This window comes from Chlamydotis macqueenii, chromosome 1 (assembly GCF_036417535.1).
Source record: "Chlamydotis macqueenii isolate bChlMac1 chromosome 1, bChlMac1.mat, whole genome shotgun sequence".
NCBI lineage: Eukaryota > Metazoa > Chordata > Aves > Otidiformes > Otididae > Chlamydotis > Chlamydotis macqueenii.
In genome coordinates, this window is record NC_141556.1 from 187,242,477 (window position 1) to 187,270,439 (window position 27,963).

The 27,963-nt window shown below is 44.9% G+C and overlaps 1 protein-coding gene across 1 annotated transcript; it reads left to right on the forward strand.

Annotated features, from left to right (window-relative positions):
• The first annotated feature begins 72 nt into the window (after window positions 1-72).
• THSD1 (thrombospondin type 1 domain containing 1) lies at window positions 73-27,963 on the forward strand. The gene is made up of 5 exons (XM_086771915.1): window positions 73-356; window positions 6,594-6,733; window positions 12,128-13,093; window positions 22,403-22,561; window positions 25,542-27,963. The coding sequence occupies exons 2-5, from the start codon at window positions 6,676-6,678 to the stop codon at window positions 26,915-26,917; spliced, it is 2,559 nt and encodes an 852-aa protein (XP_086628041.1). The 5' UTR covers window positions 73-356; window positions 6,594-6,675; the 3' UTR covers window positions 26,918-27,963.

A 27,963-nucleotide genomic window follows, 5' to 3' on the forward strand; every position in this document is an offset into this window, starting at 1 on the left:
CCCAGCGGGGCTGGGCTGGGCTGGGCAGGGCTGGGCTGGGCTGGGCCTCGCCGTGCCTGGCCGCCAGGGGGGCGGGCTCCCCTCGCCCGCCGCCGCCCCGCGCCCCGCTGACAGCCGCCCTGACAGCCGCGCCGCGCCGCCATTTAACCCTCCCGCCGCCGCCGGCCGGGCCGGCCCGGGCGCTGCCGCCGCAGCCGCCGGAGGTGAGTGAGCTTCCGCCCGCCCGCCCGCCCAGCGGCAGCTCCGGCGGCGTTTCCTCCGCGGGAAGGACCACGCTTCAGCCCTGTCCCTGCGCGCCCGTCCCGCCGGTGCGGCGGCCGCTCCGCCCGCGCAGAGCCGCGGGCAGCGGCGTGGAGGTGAGCGCTGAGGCGGGCGGGGGGGAAACGGCCGGGGCTTCCGTTGGAAGGAGCGAGGGGATGGCGGCCCTCGCTGAGGCGCCGTCCGCGGGGCGCGGGTGGGTGGGTGAGGCGGTGGGGGCGGTTGCCTGGCCTCGCCTCGCCGCGGGTGGCGAGGGGGCTGGAGCCGTGGGGAGCCGTGGGGAGCCGCGGGCTCGGGACAGGCGGGGTGGCGGCTGGCCCAGGCACGGAGCCCCGTCGGCACAACCCGCAGGTCGCCTACCGGGGGTGCATGACAGGACCGTGCTGCCGTTGCCGTAACGCCTGGTTGTGCAGGTCTTCACAAACACCCGCCTGACTTCAGGTTCTGGTTTTGCAGCTGCCCTCTGCCTCGGTTTTTCTCTCCCCTTGAGGCAGAGACCGTCCCGCCCTGGTGTTTTTAGCACTCCCGAAGTGCAGGTAGCACCGTCACATAAAGTGTTTGTAATGGGTTTGTCACTCCGCGTCTGTCATAAGTAGGCTTAATTTTAGCGTTTCTCAGCCTGTGTGGTGATTTCTACTTTGTGGCAGTCGCTGGGCGAAACCCTGCGAGTGTACGACAAAACCAGGGTAAAGCGTGGGAGACGCCTTCCCAGTTCTCTTTTTAATACTCAGACTTCATGATATTTCAGACCTGCTTCTCAAACGTTTTTCTGATTATTTCAGCTCTGCGATATATATTCCCCATACTGTGGTCTTTAAGATGAACTTCACTAAAAGGGGAATTCCATAAACAGTGAACAATATATATATTAAAAAAAAAATCTAAAGGGGAAGGGAAAGAATGGATGACTGCATTCCATCCGTTATGCCGTAAGGGGTGATCTAATGTATTTCATTCTTTGCGTTCATTATTTATTACTGCTTGGACACTTTCCCAAATCTCCTTATGCTTAATAAACTTATTTTCACTGTACATTTTCCAAAGTAAATCTCATCTCATTCCATCTACTGTAGCCTTTAGGTTTCAATGGATGGATGTTGTTGGCCAGCTAGCTCTTGAATTGCTGAGGTGATATCAAAAGGAGCAGAGAAATGCCAGGATTTTGTGAGATCAGACCCCAAATGTTGATGAAAATAAGCTTTACCAGCTAATTAATGTTTTTTTTTTCTTGCACACAGAGAATCTGGTGCAGTTTCAGCCTAGTGAATTTAAATGCATAATTTTAATAAAGCTATTATCTGATAACAATGTAAAATTGTCTGATGTGTAAATAAGAATGAAAGATGCCTTTGAGGATGTCAGCTCTAGCCCCCTGCTGTGGCAGACATCACATATATAGCATTCGTGCTAACCTCCGTATTTTCCAAGAAGTGGCATATTTTTGACCCTGGCTGCTCTGACTGGTCAGCAGTAATTAGATTTTGATAAAATGTGATGCACACCTGAGGTGCTCCCTCTGTAATGTCGGAGGGAGAGGATTATATGGGAAGTTCTGAAATTCCCAGCAGGTGGTAACACTTCAATAGCTGCCTAATCCCACATTGCAATAAGCAAATGCTAGTGGAAAATAATTAATCTCTTTCCTGCCGTACAGATAAAATATCTTAAATTTGCAGAAATGTTGCAGATACACATTTCTTTTTGCTCTTAGTGCTGCTTGGCATCCCTTAAGTGAAATGTAGGGAGGATTTAGGGACTTTCAGGCTTTTCCTAGCCTATTTCACATCCAGCCTCTCATGCATAACCAGAATTGTGCAAATTTCGGGTTACAAACATGACTGAAAAATGTTCACTAATGGACAGCTATTAAGGAAACTCTTATTCGCCTGGGATTTTTTTTCCTTTACATTCTGTCAATACTTTGCTTGTTTTATTTAAATTCCAATAGATAACTTTATTTTTCTGACAGCATCACTTTGTCATCCCTGGCCGGTTCCCTGGGTCCATTTGGGTGGTGGGGGTACATGCTGCTGTTCAGGGCAGTGCTTGGGGTGGGGGACAGGCTAGCTCAGAGCAAATCAGTCCTCAACCTGACCCCTCTCAATTACTCCATCCCCAAGCCCTTCTCCCACCTCGCTCTCGTGTGCCCCGAGTCATGGGGGTCCCGTGCTGTGGCTGGGTCCACCTTCACCCGGAGCTGGGGGACAAGGAGGGAGCAGGGCTGTAGTGGGGGGAGAGATGAGGGAGGACAGGCCTCTTCCCGATTCCTGAAGGAGGATGGAGCTGGGGCAGGGAGGGGGTCAGCTCTTGCAGGGGATTTGCAAAGAGAAGGAGGACTGAGGATGCCTATGGCCGGGGCAAAATGTGGGATCCATCAGTGGCACTCCCCTTCGCGTGAATAAGACTCCAGAGTTCAGAGGTTTCAAGTGCCGTGAGTTTGTGTTCTCATTAAACTCAGTGCTTGGTCATGGAGTAGCTGATTAATTCCTGATGGCCTGCTCTTAACTGCAGGGCTCATTTGCCTCTCATTTCCCTTATGAAGGGGGAGTTACTGTGGAATGCTCTGCTGCTGCTCCTGATGAAGCTGGTAACTGGTTAGCTGTGCTAAATTAGCGAGTGATAGCACTCAGAAGAGGTGGCTGGTTTGTGAAATGTCATGTCTGCTCTGTGGCCTTGGATACTGCTGCAAAAATTACTGGGAATCATAAATCCAGTTGGCTTGTGGTTTGTTGTTTTGGGTTTTTTTTTGTTTGTAAAACTAAAATGATCACAAAATATTTATAATTTTAATGATGTAGAGAAATAGGAATATTATTTAATAGATTAACATATGAGACTCTAATAGTCAGTATATATAACCTATTCTGTTACTTCTTGGTTTGCAAAAAAATACTGTAAATAAAATTGTAAATGTCGTGTTTGGTTCTTACACGGTTCCTGACACTGTGGTGCCTGTAAGCCTCACAGTGCATGATGGATTTATTCTTGCAATACCCGCACCAGATAGTGAGGTACTACTTCCAGTGGCGATCTATGACATGGGTAAACTAAGTGATATGACCAAGATCACACAGGAAATCTGTTGCAGAGCAGGGATTTGAGGTTTTCCTGTGTCATTTGCGTTACACACAAATATCTTGGTCTTCATTTCCAAGGTGCTTTATAGCTTATCCCGTCCTTATCTGTCATTTCCAATTCCCTTTGGAGAGGAAGTCTTCCACTTCCAATCAGCCCATTACACTGTCTCTTGGAAGAAGAAAGCATCTTTTTATGTTGCTATGCTTCTGCTGTGTCTCACACAATAAAGCCTTAGTCAGTGCTTGTCCACGAGAGCAATAAATTAAAAAAGCCAATTATTGAAAGTCTGATGGCCTTCTCTGTTCGATCATTTTTCATCTCATTAAGTTAATGAACTTGAGGTAGAAGATCTGAATTGAATAGAAATCATTTAAGATGTACTGTCAGCCTTGAAAAGCAAAATTTTATGGGAGTATGAAAGGTGAAAAAATAAGAGAGCGGGTGGCAGGAGGCAAAGATATGGAGAGTTTTGAAGAAGACCTGAAAATGAGAAGAAATCTAGGAAGAAGTTGGCTTAGAGAAGACTGAGAGGAGAAGTCTGAGCCGAGCTTAGAGGTCAGCATAAGGCCTAGCCAAATCTGAGGTAAGGCAAAAAGAGGGAAAACTGAAGGAGGGGAGAGGAACAAATCTGTGGGGAAAGAGAGGAGAAGGAAGGGAGCAATACTACACCAGAAATGGTCCAGCAATTCCCACGTTCAAAGCTGCTTTTAGAATTGAGCTAGCAAAGGTGCAAAAACTGAGGGAGGCACTTTAATCAGAGCTTTGTTCAAAGGCAGGGCTGTAGCGCAGCCGGTAGCTGTATGTGACGCGGGAGGGCTCCCGCTGCAATGCAGTGTCGGCAGAGGCTTGCGGAGGGTGAAGTAGCCCCGGGCTAGGCTTCCAGAGGTACCTGATCTCACTAATTGGAAGTTAGTTTTGGTACCATTTCAAAGACTCCTGTTCTAGCCTGGGTGTTGCCTGTGCTGCGCGCCAGAGTCTTTTCCCAAGCGAGCCAAGATAACACAGAGGGAAGGGTGAGAGGGAAGGAGGTTTTGGTCTGACGAGTGATCGGCGTTACCAAAACACCCAAGGGCCCTGGCGCTGGGCTCCATCCACGGGCTTGGTTAGGATGAGTCCGTGTCCTGAAAAGTCTGCCCTATAAATACAGAGAGAGATGGAATGGGAACGAGAGGGGCAGATTAATGCTGCAGTTTGCTGACATCGTATGCCTGGCAATGGCAGGAAGAGGAACGGAAGTTGGGTCTCCTGTGCCTCCCGCCGGTGCCCTGTCTCATGAATCACGCTGCTTTTGCCTGGCTCGGACTGACATGCACAAATTAAGATGCAAGGTGATTATCTTGATTGAGGGTGTTCTCCCATGCAGACTCTTTTCTTTCTTCCTGAGGATTTATTCTCCCTTCCGTAGCTTTGTTTCCCCTCTGCAGTGTTTCACTCATGAGACTGAGAATAGGATTATTTGAATTTCACCTGTCTGTGTGACGCTCTGAAAGAAGTATTTGTAAAAGGCATTTGAAAAATACACAGCTAGGAAAGCTAGAAATGGAAAGGGACCCATTAAGTCATCCAGTACAATCATGACTGTGGCCCACAAAGCATTTTCCCTCTCTTTATTTCAGAGCAGTTTACAGCAACGCCATGTAAGTTCTGCTGTTTTCCTCGAGCCAAGACATCTATCGCAGTTGTTTTTTGGTTTTTTTTTTAATTAAACTTGCTTTTTCTTCCTTGGACCACTTTGATTCTTTGTTTCAATTAACCAATTCATGATCAATAATGATACATGAAAAGAATGACGTCCTCCACGCGATGCTGTGCCTGCTGCCAGTAGCTGGGGCAGTTACAGAGCGGGCGCCTGGGGGGGGCGCAAACTGGCTCTCCACTGCCTTCTGCTAGCAGCCCGCCCCTGTCTTGAGGCATAAGTTTTGTCTTCCTGTAATTTACGGCATATCAAATGAAATTGTGGGTGGTGGCAGTATCACTGTCCCTATCTAATTCTTTCTGGAACCTTGTCAAGTTCGTGGGCCGGATGATGATTATTCACTTCAGATATGTACAGCTATTATTGTAATGGGCTTTAACTGAGCAAAGCCGTGCTGTTAGCCTTTTCTTAGAAATTAGTCTCTCCAGCCACTTGGCACAGAGAACAGTCTAAAAAGCTTTCAAATAACGCGTCTGCTGTCTCTCAGTTCAACAAGTGTAGCAGTGTAATTGTTGCAAATACCTCATTTGTGATTCATAAAGATGTACCTGGTCTTTGCCGTACGTGGTTCCTACACTTTACCTTTATGCTCCACAGTTTTGTTCGCTCCTAACTTATCCCTGCTCCAGTGCCAGATTTCTCTCATAAAATTAGGTTGTAAACTTGATGAAACAAGAACCTCCTTGCATGTTTATGTTTCGGTGAGCACAGTAAGACTGACTTGCTGGTGCTCCTATGCAGTAGAAAAGAGTGATTCTTATATTTTGAGAATGGTTCCCTTCAGCTACATCTTCTCTTTTTAGATTCTCCTCTACTTCTGTCGCTGCAGCAAACTGTTGGTTTTGCTGCTGTCATTGTGCTTCCAACCTGGTTTGTGTGATTGCTGCGAGATTCATAAACACCAGTTTAACTCACATGGACATAAAATTTGCCGAAAGGAACTCTGCTTTTTGTTGGCTTAACCAAGGCTATGGAGAATGCAAACATAAAAAATAATGGAGGAAAAAGTGGAAGTTAGCACCTTCACCATCTGAACAGTCTGAATGACATAAAAGGCAGTTACAGATCTTTTATATATCTAGTAAGATAACTAAATATATTACTTATCTATTGAATAACAGGACAATTTGAGAACCAAAATGATAGTTTTCTACTAAGTCTCTTTCATGCTTGCAAGCAGTTGACAGAAAGTGATATGGATTGTGTAGCAGAAATAGATCTCCAATATTGATATGTGCTGAGGTCAGAGTTACATTTTGTATAAAATACTTGTTATTTTGCTATAATGAGCCTTGATCTTAATATAAGACATGAACAGGAGCAGTTACAAAGGTAAATTGTTGTCACTTGCCTTTGTTGTTCTGGCTTAGGAGCTGACGTTTCAGGAGGGAAAATTTATTGTAGTTGTGCTTGTTCAGATGCATTGATACAGTATTAGTAATTGTTATATACATGGGAGAAAAGTATTGATTAATAGTGTATTTTTTTTTTTATTAGTGGGATGTTCTTCTTGTATTTTGTGAAGCAAAGTCAACACAGCTGTAACTTTTTTAACTTTCAGGTGTTCTTGGAAGAAAGTGCCTGCACTTCAGCACTGAAGAAGGACATGAGGAGTACAAGGGCCTGGGATCTCACTGGTCAGAATGAAACAGATGTTGAAAGATTTTTCAAATCTATTGTTAGTAGTTCTCTGTGACTACGGTGAGTATTAGAGCTATCAAGGGAAACCTGTGAGATATGTATCCATACAGCAGTTTTGGATGGTGCTGTTTCCAGGTGATCTGTTGAAATCAGATGCCACAGAAGCCGCCACTGATATGCACAGAATATAGTCTAGATCTTACGCAATATTTAGGTGGAAAATACAACTTGCATAAACTACCCCTTTAGATCAGAGTGGCAGGAACCTTTCCTGCTGTAAATGTGCTCAGAGAAATAAACAAGATAAATGAACAGATTTCCATGGGCATCATCGAGAGACTGGCTGTGTTAGAAGTAGTAACTGCTGTCTTGTAAGACTCATATTTCATAATGAATGTCATGGAAGATAGACCTATTTTAGGTACCCATACCAGGATGGGCAGAACTGTGCCAAACAACTACCCGTTTCTCTCCATTAAAGGAACCTATGGTGGTTGGCTGAGATGTAAGCATCTACAGTATAGGCAACCTCCTATTATTGAGTGAGCCCCCATCTAATGGACCTAAGCTGCCACTTAGAGAACTTTTGAGAATGACAGAAGTGTTCTTTCCTCTGTCTGTATACGAAGCCGAAGGATGGTATTCAAACTCATTCAATTTTAATCATGTAAAATTAGGCAGCTAGCAGAGGCAATGTCTTCTTTGAGTAGAACACGCACAAATCAGCACATATTGAAAGCAGCTCCAACCCATCTGCAGTCTAAGATGTGTGGAGTGAAAAAGCACTTCCTTCTCACCATCAGCTGCCAAGGAGGGAGGTTAGACATCTAAGTTCAAGTTAGACAACTGTAAGATGTCTACAAGCTGAGGGGCATGGCATCTTACCTTTTCCAAGAATGTACTGAGCAGGAAGTAGATTTGCAAAGGGAATTAATTCCTTATTGTACAGTGAATTAGAAATTTTGTAAATGGGACTTTTAATTCCTAAATAATACATATGTTTTCAAAAATTAAATTCCTAATTTAAAAGCAAGTGTTCTGACAGCTGCAGTACGTTGTCAAGCCATGATAAAGGATTAAGGCACGCACTGCTGAAATATCTATGGCATGGAAAAAGGATGGGTTAGTCCCCGCTTATGGAATGAGCTGTAGTAGCAGGTAATTCACAGACCAAATCACTGAAGATGTCTTACAAAGGAGAGAAATGGACCAAATGCAGTTGTCTCTCCTTGCATAAGTGAGAAAAATCTGATTATAGGTAATGACTGAATACTAAGTATGCTCAGCTACTCTTGCCTCTCTGCTTGCTCCATCTCTGCTCTGGAACATGGGATCACTAGCAGGTGTGAAGAACCTAGAATTGCCATCTTTTAGATGAACTTAATTCCAGTAGAAGTGGAGACACTTGTCTGTGGTTTTTAGTACCATTTCTTCTTTTAATAAGATGAAGTTAATTAGCCAAGTTAGGAACACTGTACTGAGTGGGGAACACAGGGAAGGTAAGTATTAAATTCAGTTCACCCAAGAAGTGAGGTGAATGATTGCAATATCCACTGGTTCTTAGTGAACCAGTCCTGTAGGCATTCACATCTAGTTGACTCAGAGGTAAAAGCTATTATTATTCCTGAACTTTATAGAGCATGGCACAGTAAGTAATTACCAGGTGCAGTTAAGGGCTAAATCTCTGCTGCAAACATCAGGTGCATCATCTTTTGCCTTATTTCCAGTTAAAGGGTAGTCTGTAGTTCAAAAAATGACTTCCAGACAGTTCTGTGTGTGCACATCTTTGAGTATCACATGTGTATATAGTTTTTAGATAACTATTTCACTCATATACTTCTCTGTTTCAGAGCAAGACTATTTTTTAAATGATCCAGTATGCTCAGGAAACTTACTGTAGTGCTAAAAAAAAAAGCCCTAACATACAACAAAACAATATTCTCATTTCTTATCAGTTTTTCTGATGTGTTTGTTCTTAGCTCTGTGCTACTGGTGGCTTACAAGCCAAAAGCACAACCCAAGTTGGCTTAAACACAATTAAGAATAAATAAATATCAGAATAGCACCCTCAAGTAATTCTTCTTGCTCTTCAGTGAAAACAGGGATTTTCCTTTTGATCTTTCTAAGCGTGAGTTCTTGCAAAGACTCCTGTGGCAGGTTGTTGGCGACACAGCCAGGCTTCGTTCAATGGGAGACCATTGTAACAACAACCAAAAATATACAAATGCATTGAAAGCTGCTTCTGACTCCCTGTCCAAACAACTGGGACCAAATTTTGGCATGTGACACAGTCGTGCGTGCACAGTAGGCTGGAGGGCAGGTGAAGGAGCTTGTGGTACAAGCTGGCTACTTCTGAGTGGTGCCTTCTGCAGCATCGTGAAAAACTGTGTGGGCTGTCTAAGAGTGCAAAGTTCTTGTGTTATTAACGAAAGATGAGAGAAAGGATGGCGTGAGCTGGGGTGCACCAGCAAGAGCTGTGCAATGCTGTAACAGCATCCTCCAGTAATACTCACTTTCCTCGCTTCCCAAGTGATCTGCATTAGGGTTGATGGGGAGCTACATGGCAGTCCCTGGCCTCTCTCCGTCCTCACACACCTACACAGTGGTGTTAGTTCTTCTCATCTGAGCCATTCCAAATGAAAAATAGTGCAAGAGAGTCAAGACAGTTGTAAAATATAGTAAGGGCAGCAGAGCAGCAGGTACAAACGTCAATGCTCTCCATTACTGTCCCTTGAATGTTTTTGCTGTATGTTTGAATCTTGAAGTGGAAATTTTTCGTGCTGGGTTTTTGTCATGGTCTGATTTATTTTTCCCCATAACGTTTCAGCTAAGTTGATCTAACCAATTCCTTTGTAGAGAAACGCATAATTTTGCCCATGTTTAAAGAAACAAAAACCCAGTAACTTGCAGCTATTTCACTGGGAAACTCTAACGCATCTGTAGGAACTTCATGTTTGTTAGAGTGCTCATGGTGGCCTGGGACATGCTTTCTGCTGTTCTTATGAAAATTTACCCAGACTTGGTCCAGATCTGAGTCCTTGCAGATGAGTTAGTGATGAGGTTCTCTGAAGGGCTGAGCGTGCCCCAACTCCCACTGGCTCCTCATGCCAGCCCCATGCAATACTATGTGTGCTCCAGCCAAGAGCAGCAGAGTTCCCCCACGTTTGTAATACTGGGCACTAGAGTTGCTTGTCCTGTGCTCTCTGCTGTCATGCTAGCAGTGATCAAGAAAGGTGGGAACTTGCTGGGGTTAATTGCAGGAGGAATTACTCCTCTCCAAAGAACAGGAGAAGGATGAAGAGCTATAAGGCAAAGAGACGAGGGCAGGAGTTTGGAGAACTATGGTAATGGGGATGGAGTTGGAATAGTACCCAAGCGATATTGATAGTAGGTGATGATAGGAACAGGACTAGAAAATATGGGCAGGCACAGATGAAAGAACCAAAATGTGAAGAGCAAGGAGAATGTGTTGCTGGGCAATTAACAGAGCACCATTTTTCACAGGCATTCAGAGTCTATTTCCTGCTCTCCTAGTGTCTGAGTTGAGATCAGGTTTGCTGGAGTGCCCTGTGCTCACCACAGCTAGGATCAATGGGATCCTGCTTTGGACCATTGTGCTTAAAATCAGGTCCTGGATTTCTCAGGGCATCCACAATTAGTTGATGCTTAACAGTTTTCACCTTTGTGCTTGTGCCTTGGTTCCTAACACACTAAACAAGGATAGTGACATCCTCTCATCTTTCAGAGGTATTGGAAGGATAAACTCATTAATATTTCTAATGCACTAATATACTACGATAAGAGCACAATAGAAGGGTCCACGGGGGAAATTAATAATTCTGTGTTATCAGGGTGGATTTTGGATGGTGCGCAGTCAATAATAGATGAGACCACCCACGGAAGAATGAGAACAAAAGACCCCTCTGGTAATGAGCACCATCCATCTGCCAATGAAGCAACGTCTTGTGGAAGTGCAAATTAAAGACTGAGTTATAGTATATATATGCATATGTAAGAGTATGTGCATGGTTTATATGTGTAAGGCTGTGCGTGCCACCTTCATTCGGACTTTATGGATGTGGTTGGAACTGGTTATTTTAAGGACATGTTATAGCTGGCAGAGAGTAATAGGCTCTTCCAGCACACACTGCACCTCACCCTGATGTAAATGTCTATAGCTAGTCAGATTAATTTCTTCCTGAAAAATTTCCCTGCTGACAAGAAAGTGAATCCAAGATGACTAACTCAAATTGAAGTTTAGAGTGGTAGGCGTCTAATATTCTGTGAGATGAGTCCTGCTACTCCTGACTGCCAAGTGCTTGCCTTGGCAGTGGCAGTGTTTTTCCAGCAAAGCTTTCTTTGAGGTAATCATAAGACGTGTAACAGATTTAACAAGTCAAAGTATTGTTAGTTGATACTACTTATGAAAGGATTGCTTTAACTGAAGTTTTACACTTCCGTAGCACCTTCCATCCAAGACTCAGAAGCCTTTTGCCAGACAATTAATTAAAGAAAGATGTCTCACAGCACATTCTGTATCTGGAATAGATGTATGCAGTTCCCATTTTTCAGATAACCTTTCTATGTCTGAAATCCTTGGATTTCAAGCAACACAGAAAAGCTAGCTGAGCTGAGAACGGAAATGTGATCTTCCCAATCCATTGCTTTAGATATCATCTATCTCCACTAGTTATAGCATGTCTCAGAATAATTTGGCAACTTGCATAAACATGGTCATGCAAGAAGTGCATTTAAAAAGACTGCACCATTTATAATGAAATGATGTCATTTAGACATGTTGCACCACATCTGAGACAAGAAAAATGCTGCAGTTACCGTCACTGTTATTTTCAGCTCTTTCACTCAAGTGTCTCTGTGATGCAAATGAGCCAAATGAAAGATTCATAAGACAGAGCAAGAGAAGAGGCTTCAAAAAGCATCATGCAGACTTCCTATTTCATTTAATTTGAGGGACATTTTTCATGTTTCTGTATTAAGAAACTACTGTCCCTTTTTTTGCTAAATTATAGCTAAAATAAGTGGAACAACAGCTGGCCACTGTGAAGTGGACTTTAAGAATCTGTAAATGAAAGAAGTTGAGAAGTTTGAGAATCTATCCTGATAAGTGAAGTTTTCTGTGAATCTTTTGGTTGGTTTTTTTTTAAATTTTTTTTAAATAAAACCCAATTTTGTTTTTAACCTTCCTGAATGTGTTACTGCAGTGGACTGAGTGGCTCCAAACCACATCCCTACACAAAGGAGAGGTGATGAGATTTAATTGCTATAGCTAGGACCTTTTTTTTTTTTCTCTTTATAAACTGATTCACTTTTAAAAGTTTGAGACCCCTTTTTAAATATCCATTTTATAAATCTTTGTTTTCTTCCGTAAAGTAGATAAACAATCTGTTGTCATCTCTTTAGTTCTTAATACTGTTGTGAAACTTTTCCTTTCAGTTCTCGGCGAAGTGGAGTATCTCCTGTTGGAGCGTCCAGGTCATGTAGCCTTCAGCAATGACACAGTGTCTGTGGAATATCAGTACTATAGTGGTGATAATGTGACAGCAGAGCATCTGTCCATACTATTGCTGGATGCCAGCACCAACGAGATAATTGCCAGAAAACAGCTTCCAGCAAATCAGTCCCAGGGGATGGTAGAGTTTGAGTGTTTCCATTTCAAGAGTGCTGGGGACTTCTTGTTCAGAATGGTCTCTCCCAGCGATAACAGCAGTGCTGCCCAGTGGAGCAGAAGCAGCATGTCCACCCTCCATGTGGAATGGCCTGTATTTCACATTGATTTGAACAAGAGTTCAGAGGTGCTTGGCAGCTCCCTTCAGGTTGGACTCTTTACAAATGAGCAGTTGTGTGCCATCAACAAGACAGTGGTTTCACTGGATGTGATATTCACCAGCACCCTTTATGAATTCAGAAGAGTAAGCTCTGATGAGACTCTGGGCATTAGAACTAGCAAAGGAATCCCACTCTCTAGGTCCCAGTGGGTAGAGTTTGATTGCCCACCTGTTGGTCAAGAAACATACATCACTGTGTTACTGAAATCGTTAGAAACGCGTTCCATCATTGCCTCCATAGGACCCATAGATCTCCTCCACAAATTTGGATACAGACTGGTTGTGGCACCAGAAGCAACGTGCAAGACTTTGCTTCAGGTCTTCGTGATCTCTCCACCGTGCACTTCTATCAGCGGAAAAATTGTTGTCTATAAAGAGGCTCTCAAGCATCCTAGTCAAAGAACAGCTTGGTTGTATGAAAACACCCTTCACCCAGGAGACAACAGAACCGAATTTAACTGCACTTTGTTTGATGTGGGGAAGAACAAGTACTGCTTTGACCTCTTTAATTTCTCAAACCGAAGCCATTTCCCAACAAGAGTTAAGGAGTGTATGATGATCCAAAGGAATATGGGTTCGTACTGATGTTTGTCCTCTTTTAGCCAAAATCAGCACTCTTCACAGCCAGTGTGGGTAATGGTAAATAAGTTTTATTGTGGTGTCCCCTATTGAATAGCTACTTTTTGGGTCTTCTACACCAGACTAAATAATTGCAATGTCAAATGCAGATGGGAAGAAGATGGAGTAGACTGTTATGTGGAGGCATACACAAGGACACTTGGTAACAAATGCCACTGTGGTAGCTTAAAACGGCACTAAGTTAACACTAAGTACCAACTAAAACTATTTGAGGCATTCTGAATGGTGTATCTATCTAGTCCAGGTAAAACTGAAAGTTGGCCTTCTCAGTGAGGTAAGAAGCTGCTGCAGTAGATCTGGCCTGTTGGAGACACTAAAGGTAGGATCAGTGTCATAGTTCAGCCCTGATCGGGACCAGAGTACGCAGTTTCTCTCTCACTCCCCCCACCCTCCAAGAGAACAGGGGGAGATAATATAAGAAAAACGGCTCGAGGTTGGAGATAAGAACAGGGAGAAATCCTTAAAGTTACCGGCACGGGCAGACTCGACTTGGGGAAAACTATTCATTTACTACTAAAAACAGCAGGATAATGAGACAGAGAACAAGATAACCTCCCTCCACCCCTCCCTCTTCCCAAGCTTAACATTATCTCTACTACCTTCCCCTCCCGCGAGTGGCACAGGGGGGAAGAGGGAATGGGGGTTGCAGTCAGTTCATCACACGTTGTTTTACACCACTGCTTCATGGTCGGGGGAAGAACTCCTCACATTCCTCCCCTGCTCCATTGTGGGGTCCCACCCATACGCCACACTCCTTCATGAAACTGCTCCGGTGTGGGTCATCTCTTCCACGGAGTTCAGTCTCTCCAGAACGGCTGCCCCAGCAAGCCCTCTGTGGGCCACAGCCTCCTTCAGGCATCCACCTCCCCCAGTGTGGGGTCCTTCACGGGCTCCAAGTGGATCTCTGCTCCTCCGTGGACCTCCATGGACTGCAGGGGGACAACCTGCTCCACCATGGCCATCACCACAGGCTGCAGGGAAATCTTGGCCAGGAGCCGCATTACTCCTCCCCCTCCTTCTTCACTGACCTTGGCGTCTGCAGCCGTTCCTCTCACAAGAAAAGTTCTTCACAACAGGCTGGCAGATGCCTCTCAGAATCTCTTCACATCATCCATCTCATCTCCTCTCCACTTCTTATAGCCAGGCTGGGCCAAGTCGGGCCCAATCGGCCACCTGGCAAGAGGCCAGATGGTGAGGCCTGCAAGGCCCATGAGGCCTGCTCCTCCCCCTCTGCGCCTCTGCCCCCATTCAGCTTCTTCACCTCTTCTCTTCTCTCTTTTTTTTTTTTTTTTCTTTCTGTTTTCCCCTTCTTAAAGGGGATAACGCAGAGGCGTTATCAGGGAACATTCTGCTACCAATTGGCTCGGCCTTGGCCAGCAGTGGGTCCGCCCTAGGCCCGGCCGAGTCCACTCAACAAAGGGGAGTGACTTCTAGCAGTTTCCTACAGAAGCTACTACCTTAGCACCCCCCCTCACTAAACAAAACCACAACAATCAGTCTTACCTACATCTAAGTGTTTAAAAGACAAGGGTCCAACATTAAGTAGTTGTCTAGCTTTTTAGTCGAGAGAGACAGGCATCTCACAAGGGTGAATCATGGGTATAGAAGATACATGGGCTGAATCCTCACCTGAGTGTCTTTTTCTCCTGCCCATTTGCTGTAGGAGTTTAGAGTCCTGCCTGTTAGACACATACATTGTGGTGAGATGAATCAGGATTTGTCATAGCAAAAGACACTGTTGTCACTTGGACAGCTTGTGGGTTTTTCAAGCAGCCTTTCAAGACATATCTGTACTGATGCTTAAAACCGACTAGGGTGCATTTTCTGACCCATGAGGCCACCTGACAGATCATGGGTTGCATTTGTATAGCTAAACTTTTCCTCCCAGGAAAGATAAAAATCATACAAACTGCCAACTAAGGGACAGTCTATGGTCCATATAGTCCTTTGGGCCATGACCAGGCATGGTCTGGGAGAGCACTGGTTGGCAGAAGCCAAAACCGTGTCCGGTTTGAATGATTATGGTTAAGAAACGATCACAGTTAAGTATGATCACAAGACACAGCTTGAGACCGTTCCTCTGTCCTATTTAAGGAATATCTATGTATTTTATTTAGATCTGTACATTTTATGCAAATATAGCTTCAGAGATGGCAGTCCATGGTTTGGCAGAGTCTACAGATCACAGTAGCATGGCAGAGGAAGCAGATGAGCCAAATGTTCTCGTCTCTCATTTGTGGAAGGCAACCACAGTGAGGGATGGATTGTATGTACACAAGGGGATTGGGGTTGGGTTAGGTTGTGTTGCCTACACCCTGGAATGGAAAAGCAAATGTTCTCATTTGGAGCAGGCTTCTGTCCATATGTAATGAATTAATCTTTCCCATCTGCAAACTTCAAAGAGTTTGGGTTGAAAGGCTTGAGGTGTACACCATTTTCTACGCCTCCCCACTCTGGTCTCCCTGAAAAGGAAGTGCAGCAATTCAAGCCAAAAAAGAGTCATTGTGCTTCATGGGCAGGTCTGAATGGGGTCGTCAGGAGACTAGGAGTGTGGGACTTGCTCCGTAGCACACAGCCCAGACACAGTCTACCTTAATGAGGTTCCTAGTGTCATATGGTCTTACTTTGTACTATTTCAGAAATTCTAAACCTGTTAGCTGTTTAATTAACACGCTGTACTAAAAATGACCTCTGTTTTCACCATGTGCCAAACTTGGTACGTAGTTCTCTTCATCTTCACTTCCCATCTGCGTTTTCTGTTGGCACTCTCTCTCTTCCTTTGGCATAAGAAAGTCTATCTAAAAATGAAAGCGTATTATTTTCTTAACAGAGATAATTTTCAAGGAAAAAGGAAGAGAGAGTTCTAATTCTTTCTCTGTTCTTGGGTGGTATATTACACTGATGCGATCTAGATAATTACCCTGACAGATGAATACCTAGAATATGACATAGATATGTTTCTGTGCCCAATATTTGACTGTTCTAATTGACGAGATCCACCTTAAGCAATGACTCCCTGCAATCTGCTTTGTTTCCTTGGGTTCCCTGATAGCACCATCCTTATATCTGTGGTCAAAAGAATCGGGCTGCACCTGTGAAGAACAGAGTTAAGTCAATAGCTGCCAAGTGAGAAGTGTCAAATCTGCAAAGCCGATGAAAGCAAAACCACACCGTGCAGCCGTAAATAAAATGTCAACCTGAAATTAATTAGACTGCAGCACATCTGACTTTGTGCCTCTATCTGCGAGACTTCAAAGCCCACAGGCAGCATTTGAAAGGAGCGGAGTGTTCTGGGAGGGGTGCGTCAGCCTGAAGCCATGACAGGCAGAGAGAACCTGCACTGCTTACGATGGCCATCTGCCTCCTGGCTGCTTCGGAAAGCCCTCTCCTGGGCTTGGAAGTGCCCCTCACCCTGCTGCAGGGCACCGTGAGATGGTGTGCATAGATCTGCACCTCTGATAGCTGTTTATGTTAAATGTGCTGCTGCTGCACAAGAGGTGCCTCTCCTCAAGTCATTTGTTTTCTGCTTTGGACTTCCTGAACTCACTCGGTTCAAGGCAAGGAGAGGTGATAAATCCTCTAGCCTGGGCTCCTGTACAGCATGGGCCATCATTTTCATCCCATTACGCTGGTGCTGAGCCCACAGCTAGTCTTTGCATTTGACTGCCACTTACCCTCCAGAGAGTTATCCAGTCTTTTGTTGAAGGCACCATAGAACAGAGACCCTTCTAATAATTTCTCTAAATATTCTGCTTTGATGTTTTTTTTAAAGGGAAGCTCTTTGTGTTTCATAACTAAAGCTCATATAGCTTCATCCTTTAGTGACTGACTCTTGCTCTGCTGCTCTCTGCTAGAAGAGACAGCTGTTTCCTATCCACTCTCTTTCCCCTGTGAAGCCATTTGTACATCCAGATCATCTCAGTCCTTCCAGATAATCTCAGTGTTCTTTTTAATAAACTGAATAGATTGATTATTTAATTGGAAGGCATTTTCTTCAGGATTTGATTAATTTTCTGGCTTTTTTGATCCATTTCCATTATTTTAAACAGCCTTTTTATTTGACAACAGAGGTACCAGCTTTGGGTGCTGTCTTCTGACATCCTCCTCCTCCTCACCAGTGCCGCTTGAGCAGCAGCACTCTTCTTACCCCTACTTACTGCTGCTCTGCTTTAATTTCCACTGATTGCATTAGCTAATTTTGCCATAACTTTTATCCTGTAAACTCTCAAGCTGCTTTTGCACATGACCTTTCAGTATGTAGTCTACCATCCTGCAGGTACAATTTGTATTCCTTCTTCCTACATTTTACATTTTCCTGATTTGCGATCTACTTTGCCCGAGTTATCCTAACTTAGCAAGTACCCTACTTTGCTCCATACCACTGCGCTATCTACTTATGTCATCACAGGAGTGACATATTTTCTCAGTAATGGTTTTATATTTACTTTCGTGTCAACTAGGCAAGCATTGTACAGCACTGAGCCTTATACTAATCCCTTTGGAATCTCTCCAAATGCATTCCCACTTTGTGATGGTTTTCTGTTGACAATTGCGTATCAAATCTGTCACTCAGCCAGTTCTTACTTCATTTAGCATATGCTCTATTATTATGAAGCAGAGAGATTGTCTTGTAAAAGATCAGAGCTCCTAAAACATTAAAATTATCTTCATCCAAACCACAGAGGATGAGATAAAAGATTATTTTGCCACACCTGTTTTCCATAGATTATATTCAGGACAGCAGCTTTTCCAGCCCTGTCCTATCAGCTTCAGAACGAGTGTTGCAAAAAGACCTGTGCTACCTACGACTGTGGATATATCTATTAAATGTGGGGAATATGTTTATTAAATATGAACAAGCACTTGTGCACCTTTCTGTAGACTCCAACTGCAGAACCTGTGAAAAAATAACAGTGAGATGTGAGTCATTTCATTCCTCTCAGTAGGGTGTTAACTGTTTCACACAAATGACTTAGAGAGGGTCATGCAGCCAATTTTCTCCCTGTGTTTGAATGGATTATTTGAATGTCTGAGGTAGGAAACTCTCTAAGATCATCTTACTGATCAACAGACACATTGCAGGCTCATTCTTTTTGACGCTTTATCCTGTGCTTTGCTCATCTGGGATTTAAGTATCCCCAGCAGTGAGACTTCTGCGCTCCTTAGGAGGATGTTCCATGTCCTAGCCTGTATCCCACTTGAAACATTTGAGATGACACTAATAAAATTAATCAGTAATGCTACAGCATAGAAATGGGCATATTTTCTTCATATTTCCAATGTTAATTAACTTTCTTTTACAGTTCTTAGTTACACTCTGGAGACCAGTTTCAACTTTGGTGTGATTCCCAGTGAAGTCTCTTGCACTTGTTGACAGCAGAGGTGAATTTTATTAATCTGACTTTTGCTAAGTGTCAAAAAAAGCTATTGGGAGGTCAGCAGGGCATAAGAAATGCAGCTGTTGCCAGCAAAGGGAAAGAGGAAGGTAGGGGAAGACCTTCTGAAGGGAAAAGTGGTCAGTAAGGGAGGAGAGGAGTAAGTGGGGTATCTAGGGGTCAGGCAGGGATATACAACTTACATCAAATTCTTGCTCCCTGAATAAGACTGTGTGAATTAAACCTGGCTATTATCTGCAGGAAAATCTGGGAACCAGTTAGGTCTATTGCCTGAATCTATACCTGGCTTGCATTTATTTAGAAACAGACAGCTGCAGAGGATCTGGGTATGCCAGGACTGCTTTGTGCCCCATCCACTTCTCCTGTGTCAGTGAATGCTTCATTTCTACACCCCTAGCATTTTAGGAATAAATCGGGTGTTACGGACTCACTGGGATAGTTCTTAGTTTCTGAAATAAAATTTTTAGACTGTGCCTCCGCAATTCTTAAAGATGCCTGTTTGTGAAGAAAAGACTGTAATTTGTCTAGGCAGAGTCTAAGTTTTCTTCCTTTAAAGGGATCCTCATCCTTTTGTTGTCCAAATTTGTAACCTGTTGGAGCACGCCACCATTTCAGTGCATTCAGGCCTCATTTCCATGGAAATAGAGAAACATGGAATGGGTGAGAAGGGTTTTCCCAGGTCTTATCCAAACATCAGTACAATATTTGTGCACCCAGTCTCAGGACCTGAAAACTGATCTCCGCTTCCACAAATACCCTGCAATCCCTGAGACTAGCATAGACGTTTACATGAGCCTCTGAATAATGAGTGATTTTTGTCCCATGTCACTGGTCTTGTTGAAGTGCTTAGGACTATCATGTGCGTCAGGCTGGAAGGATGATGCTAAGCATCCCTCCCTGGCTGCGCCATTGGATAGCACTGCGTGCTCAGTCCTACGAACACAGAAATTTGAGGGCAGATTTTTTATGCAGAGCAGCAATTAACACAGTTAATTGCATTTATCTTTCATGTTGGCAGATCTGCCAACTGTCAGCTATTTCAGACTAACTCATCAGTTAGATGTCTTCACGTTGATAATTGATTCTTCATTTGTATGTGAAAAAATTCACACTTATTAGAGCTAGTTTGCAGTACATACCTTCTGGGTTTTCCCCTGGCGCTTTGGATCTGTTTGGCTTAAGTGGAGGTTAATCATTTCATTTCCTTGGGGGAGAATAAACTATGCTTCATTTCCTTTTACATTCTGGTAATTGCAGGAGGTTGCAGAGCAAGTTGCAGGAGTTTAAATCTCCAGTCTTTCATGGGAGCTGGAGCATTTCCTGCTCTCCTGCTTAAGGCGTGTATTCTTAGCCCCAAAGCTATGGATGCCGAGAGTTTTTGCTAAGAAACTCGGTGCCCTCAGCTGAAGCCGAAGTCAGTAAAACGTGCCCTGGAGCAATGGGCACATTATAGATTTGACGTCAAAGTTGGAAAATTACTCATCCTAAATCTTATTGTACGTTGAAGCCCACAGGCATCAATGCAGAGGCTGCTGAGCATCCTCCACTCTCATCAGTGTTAGCACTGGAGGCAACCAGAACCTTTCTGGGTCTGGCTCTGTATCTGACTGTAATTAAGAGAAATTTAAATGAGCAGGGAATGTAGAGAGAGGGAAATCAGCTAGCTCATGCACTGGAAATTATGTCAGAGACTCACCAAGCTGCTCACATAAAATAGTCCATGAGGAGGTGGGTGCTTCTCCAGCTAGCCTGCTTCCCTCTGCCAGTGATGAGGGACACTGCTGGCATCTTTAGTGATACTGAGATGAAGAAAAGACCCGTGAGATCTCCAAATACTGTGATACCATGAGGTCTTTTGGAGGAGAGATCAGCGGGCCCTTGATTGACTGTTGATTACGGCTGTTTTTCCTGCTGCCCTCAGTAATAGCTCTGCTCACTGGCTGATGTGATTTTGCAACTGCCAGGGTCTGTACCTTTGAGGGACTTCTTACTCCAGCAAACTTCCCCAGTACCCTGCTCCTTCACATCCTCTGACCCTCTTTCCTCCCAGCACCACACACCATCCAGTTTGGCTCCATTTTGCACTTACTGGGAATTGGCATGGCTGCAAACTGGAGGAGGAGTGTGAAAACTCAGCCTGCCTCTGGGCTCCTCTTCTGTGCTGTGGCAGCTCCTTGGCTCCATCAACAGAGAGGTGAAAGCAGAGAGGTGCACAAAGTGGAAGGCGGCCTGGGATCGTGTATATCGTGACATTGTGGTACTGTCAGTGGCAAATAGCCAGAGAGGTCACTTGTTGTGTGGGCTTAAAACCGCAGCACCACCGGGGTGTCTCGCCGTGCCCATCTCTGCTCTGCGCTGGGCGAGGCAGACGTACTGGAACATGCATGCACACAGATGTGCGTGAGGATGTGCCCACACATGCTGTACAGCCTTGGCTGACAGTGCAAGGGTAAGCTCCAAACCTCTGGGCCCCATCCTGCAACGCAGGTGAGTACTTGCACACAGCAGAGCAGCCCCGCTGTTCTGTTACACTGCTCGCATTAACGTTATTCTTACTGGTGTGCTCAGAAAAATTTGTAGGACAGGGCCCAAAGCAGTTAAAATTTCATGTTTATTAAAATACAGCTGTATTTATTTTTGTTCAAGACTTTAAAAAGTAATAACACACTCTGAACAATACAGGAACCACTATAATGTGAAATCATAAAACCACTTCCGGTCACACAACACTGTCCGGTCCTTTAAGATCATAAATTGTTCACTGATCAGGTGGCATGCTAGCAGCAAAGCAACAGTGTAAGAAAATTAAGGATCATCACCTGTGTTGGCAGTAGCCAAAGAGCAAACTTTAGCAAATCTAATCTTCATTTTGTGATTTTCCACTTTATCTGTGCGCAATGAAATGAAGTAAGTAAGTCGTCTATTTTTTTTTTTCTCTGGCACATTTCAAAGTCAGGTCACTGAGCCAGCTGACCCGAAGGAGGGTCCCCAGCGTATCTGTCCTTGAAGATCGCACCTGGACTCATGCATTGGTTTGGAATTTGAAGCTGTAGTCCTGTTCCAGTGTCACAGCTGTCAGATATGGGCAGGAACAGTCTCTTTCTCTCTCTGGGTTCTCACTGCTGTAAAGTTTGAGTGTTGAACACTGGATGAGGATGTTTTGTAAGCAAAAAAGGGATTTTGTTACACATTAAAAAAATGATAATGTTTGAGGTAGCATGAGAACCTGTCTCTGCCTCCACTTAAAAAAAAATAAATGAACCTGCAAAATTTCATCTGGAGTTAATTGCCTAGCCATAGGCTATATAACAATAGGGACCTGTAAGCTGTCAAATAAATGATTCAATAACATGTTTTGTGTGCTGAGAAGATAATAAAGAGAAAAAACAATATTGCCGTTTCATTAGGCCTTGTAGGATTATCCTCCTTTCCCAATCACATAAATCAGGAGTAACTACACTTAAGTCAATGAAGTTATCCTGCTGTAAAAGCACTATTTGTCAGGCAGGAATTGGATGGATATATAAATTACTAACCCATTCAGAAGATTTGTGGATTAATTTCCATTTGCTATTGTTCCAGGCAGAACATGCCTGCCAGTTGACTGACCGCTGTGTTGCTGGCTGGCACTGGAGTGAAAAAAGGAAAACAAAAAGTGGGAGCTTTGCCCCTGATTCTGATGGGAACAGGAGCAGGTCCCTGGATGCTGCTTGCTCTTTTGGTGTTGCCGTTTGCATTGTTTGGTTATTTATTGCTGTTTTTCTTAAATAAGAGAAGGCAAATGGCTGTGTCTTTAAAGGTAAGGAGGTAGATGTGTTCCTCATTGCTGTGAGCTTGTGTATTTGCAGAAACGTGGAGCCTCTGGCAGCCCTGGAGCCCTTGCAGCGTCACCTGTGGGGATGGTGTCCGGGAGCGCTTCCGAGAGTGCCTCACCTCCTCACCGGCAAAACCAGGCTGCGCTGGATCACCGAGGGAGACTTCCTTGTGTTCGCTGGAGGAGTGTCTGTGTACGTAGCTCTGCTGTCGTCTTCCCTGTGGTTGCATGTCTGCCCTAGCAAAAGCGAAGAACCTGTTGTTAGAAGGGCTTTGTAAAATTGAAGTGTCTGATCTCTCCTTCAATCATACTGATTTTGGGGAGGTGTCATGTTCCTGCGGTTGATGGAGTAGGGCGGGAGCCTACATGTGTTTGTGGGAGAGCTGGAGATAGGGCTCCAAGAAGAATATTTCTCCATGCTGTGATTTCCATGGAAGGGGATTAAAACCTCCAGCATGGCTAGGGGGTGTGGAAGGGCTGGAAGATCTTGGGGCAGTGAGACATATTCAGTACTGAAGGCCAAAGACTCCAGGCCATGCAAACCTGTGAAAAAGTGGAAACCTATTAAAAGAGCACTGGTTACAGCTGGGACCTGTGGTGTGGGGATTCCCACTTTGTGGGTTTTTTGAGGTGGCAGTGCCAGGTCTCTCCCAGTTCCAACCTGCCACCACTATTGTCCAGTGACAGGGCAAGCTGGCTGGTGCTGGCAGGTGGCAAGTTGGTGCAGATATAGGAGACCTGAGCCTCCTGCAAGGCAAGAGAGGGTTACAGCGTGGCCCCCAGTGAGGCTGGATGAGGCTGTGCCAGCACCATAGTCAGGTGCTTGCAAGCAGTGTGAGGGGCAGAAGCGGCCCCTCTTAATGTGATGGTGGTGCTCAGTCCATACAACTTTTGTCTGTTGCAAACTCCCTGCTGAAAAGGAAGGTACTGATGCCAAGGGGCTCTGGAGGTCCATCTGCTCAGAAACTGGCTGATCTACAAGCTCCAATGCCTTCCCCATCCCACAGGTGCCAGAGCCTGGCAGGGATGGGGAAGGGAAGGTGCACAGGGCTGTGCAGGCTCCTGGGCTCTGGGGCTGTAATTTAACACATACTTTAGGCTGTTGCAAAGTGAGCAATGCCTTATCCCTTGCTTTGGCTGCTTCCACGCCGCTCACTTCCTTGTGCTGCCTAAAGTGCAGTGTGGAGAACTGGAACAGAGCTAGCTAAAAAATTGACAGTTTGGGGGTGTGACAAATGATTCTGTGATTTTTAGTTGCTTATCACATGGCCACTGCGATGCTTGTGCCACTGAAAAGGGAAGGGCAGCAGAGGGGGAGAATGTGTAGCTGGAGCAGGAAGAGGGCAGGACTACTTTTTTGATGGAGACATTGGCTTGAACCAACTTCAAGATGTTTGCTGAATCAATGCCTCAGAAGTATGCAGGCAGGACTGAAATGTATTGTGGAGCACTGTAAGAAAAGAGTTGTATTGAATAAAAGGCTGGATGAAGGGAAAATATTAAAAATTATGTTCCATCAAGCCAGGTACTGCATTTTGTCAGCGTTGGAGCTGCACTTCGCATGTTTTAGCAGTTTGGTTTTAAGGTTTGTGATGTTTTTAATCAAAGTTTATGAAAGTTTATGAACTTTCATGTTTATGAAAGTGCTGGCCCTGTGGGTCTGCTTCTTTTGTAAAGCTGTGAGTGTAAGCAGAGAGGAACAACTCAGATGTTTAAGGCCCCAGCTTAAAACTAATGCGCTGCTCTGAGGCTGGTTGTCTTCTCTATGGCCAAACTCTGTCAGACTGCTGCGGGCAGTAACGCCACCAGTGAAACGCAGTGGGGTAGTTGGTGTTTTTCTAAAGCTGATGTTGAGCTGTGCTATTCTGTGCCTCCTGTTACCTGCTGGAGAGGTATTTCAGTAAGTACAGTGTTTGCCTTGGCTCCTCACCGGCCAGTTTCACCCCTGGACCTCAGAGAGCAGTCTTGGTGCAGAGAGCTCCACGGAGTGGGGGATCCACGTGTGCAGAGTTTGTGCTGGACACATGATTTGGGCGTGCATCTTACTTTACACGCACAGAAGTGACAGGCCTCTCTGGTGCTTCTCGGAGGTGTCACTCTATGCAACTGTGTAAGACATACGATGGTTTCCAGGGAGGTCAGCTGCCCTCTGCATACACAGTGCGCATGGCTGTAGCAGTCTGGTTCAAGTTACCGTCTGATGGTGCTCAGCAGGTCTGGAGAAGCCTCAGATTCCAGTGGGATCTCTGGGCTAACGAAGAGCATTTATATAAAAAAAAAACCAAAACCAAACAAAACAGAAAAAACCCAGATGCACAGGAGGCCTGCATCTGCACCCACTGCCGTGGGATCATCCGGAGGAATTACCTCGCTTCTCTCTTGCACACTGTTTCTAATCCTCCTCCTGCCATGTCAGGCAGCTGCCTTTACAGAATCACCTATGTGATTTCATCTCATTGAGTCTCAGGTTGCTCAAGAAGTGACTTGACACCGTGCTCTTACAGTGTTCATCTGCTGCCTGATCTCAGGCTGGGTGTGTCACTCTTCCCACCCCTTGGCTGTACGCAGTGTTCTGAAGCAGGGAGGCTTTTTTTCAGCATAACTGTTTGCAGTCGTTAGTCCAGCAGATGGAGCAGATGGCTGAACAAACAAAACCAGCACATGGTCTAGGGCCAGAGGTAGATGAGAGGAAGAGAAGCAAACCTAAGTGACTAAGTCCTGTTTTCAACCTTGCTGTTTCCTAGCTGTTTTCTTTCTACTCCAAATGATACAGCACAGTGTGCATTACAGATAGAAAATAACTGTCAGACTCAGAGAAGGATGAGCAATGAATTAATTGCTCTGCTGCGGTGATACTGAACTGGGCAAGTCCTCGTCCTGCCCTCTCCCCTGAAGTCGGCAACGTTCACTCCCTGGCTCAGGCCCATAGAATGGCAGTGCTCCCTGCTCCAGGCATGGGGGTATTGGGCTGAATGCAAGTCTTAGGGATCCTCCAAAAAAGATTCAACAGGCAGTAGTCTTGTTCTCATCTACAATGAGCAAATTTTAATGGCAGACAACTTCCTGTACTGTATTAATTGCTTATTTTTTCTTTTTAGTAAAGTATCCATCCTAAAATACCAAAATGCTGATGACAGTGCAACTCTGACAGACACGTGTGCTCTTTGTTACAGCTATCAAGCCTCCCACCCCACCTTCTGTCCAGCCAGGAGAGGACCAGAAGGCAAATAACATAGTCACCATCACAGGTATCTCCTTGTGCTTGTTCATCATCTTTGCCACCGTTCTAATCACCCTCTGGAGGAAGCTCTGCAGAGCTCAGAAGTGCAGCACCGCTGTGCGCAGAAACTCCGTCCATTCCCCTGGCTTCCGGAAAAACTCTGATGAAGAGAACATTTGCCAAGGCAACAAGCAGCGGGACAGCTTTGCCGAAGGAGGAGATGCTCCTGTTAACATTCCTCTGACCTACAGGCGAAGCCTCCAGTTTGCACAAGAAGATGATGCCTCTGGAAGTGAGAACTTTCAGCCAAATGCCCAAAAAATAATCCCTCCGATTTTCAGCTACCGCCTCGCACAGCAGCAGCTGAAAGAGATGAAGAAGAAAGGCCTGACTGAGACCACCAAGGTGTACCATGTCTCTCAGAATCCCCTCACGGACACAGTTGTTGGTGCCACCACGATGCTTCCTTTGAGCGGGGAAAACCAAGAGGAGGCAGCGGCAAACAAATTCAGGATCAAATCTCCATTTCTGGACCAACCAGCCAGTCAGCCCAAATTCCCAGGGGAAGGCTCTCACGCTAGGCTGGATTTTCCATTCTCACAGGCCAATCCTGCAATGAGCCCTACCCAAACCTTGGTAAGAAGAGCTCATTTTAAGCACCAGGATAGCAGAGGGGACTTGCCCGAGAGGGGCTGTCACAGAAACCCACACTTTAGAAGAACAGCCAGTTTCCATGAAACTAAAAAGGCCAGGCCTTTCAGAGAGAGAAGCATGTCCACCCTCACCCCCCGGCAGACTCCTCTCTACAACTCCAGGACCAGAATGTGGGACCAGGGTTTGGAGGACAGGATACGGCCAAAATCGAGAAATGCTAATCCAGCTTGTGAAAAGCTGGATCAGCCCCACAGCGCTGTGCCGGGCTGTGAACTGCAGGGCCATGGTGCAAAGTGCCACCACAGGGCAGGTCCTCCGGTGAAGAAGCTGGACCTGGTCACTGACCGCCAGCCTGCCGGTCAGGAGAAGGCAGCTGATAAGCCTGAGCCCAGCCAAAGTAAGAGAGGCCCTTCACCTAACCCCAGAGGTGCGTGGCGGAAGGAAACGGGCTTGGCCAGCAAAGATAATTCCCAGAGAGGCCTAAGTGTAAGCCCTGCCCAGTACCGAAAGGACAAGTGCCAGAGCTTCCCCTTGGACCCTGAATTTGCCTTTTATGACAATACTACTTTTGGCTTAACGGAGGCAGAGCAGCAGATGATCGATCTCCCGGGATACTTTGGCTCAAATGAAGAGGATGAAACAAGTACTTTAAGCATTGAGAAGCTGGTGATCTGAGTGCCTCCTTACAGCCCTGCAGGAGGGGCGTGTGCGGGAGAGGATCTGCAGGATCTGTTGGCTTCTGGTGGAAGGGGCAGCGGGTACCATGTTACCTCCGCATGGAGCAGGAGGGAATAATGCCCCAAGTCTGACTTGTGGGAACACATTCTTTTCTAATACCTGGAAAGTGCTTCCATGTCATTATTTTTTTTATGTACATGTGTAAAATACAGACGAAATACCTTGGGAAAGCACGTGTTAGTGAAGGTGTGTCGCAGGAGTAGCCAATAGATTTTATTGCATAAAACAGTCACGTTTCATGCATCATACATAATGAATGCCACTGACCTAGTCTTTCTCACCTTGTGGACCATGTATTAGTAGATGATGATGTCCTAAAGCATCTGTTGTCCACTATCCTCAACCATCTGTCCTAATTAGTGAATCATTTTCCATTTAGAAAACACAAAGCTCAAGTTGTGCGCAGTTTTCCTTGGTCTTTTGGTAGTCGTTACTGAACTGTGTTAATTCGTTGTAATTGCTCAGGTAAGTCATATGGTGGTGTTTCTTTTAGCTGGTTGCTTGAAAGTGCAAACAACTGATGCTGAGTACTTGGAGTGAAGGTAAAATTGAGGGAGCATTTTTAATCATTCAAGACTGGTATTTTCTTTCTGCCATTATTTATACTAAGAAAACACAGTCACTTATAAATATTTGTATTTGTAAAATGAGAAGAAAAGGGCATGCTACTGGGAGGGCTGAGAAAATTGATTACCAAATTTTAGCCCTCAGAAACATTACTGGAGCATTTAAGTATCTGTAAAAGGCAGTCAGAGAAGTGTTGAATCACTCGTCTTTTCTATAATCATCTTTGCCTTTATTAAACATTTCTTCTTTTTGTTGTAAATAAATTGACAATAATGCTACTACAACAAGTTCAAAGTAAATTATGAACAAAACCAGTGAATGACACATTTATTTGATGAATACCTCTTTTGCAAACAAAAAGAAAAAGTAAAATGGCTTGACAACATCTGGTGATTCCTGGAGAATCTTACGGTAAA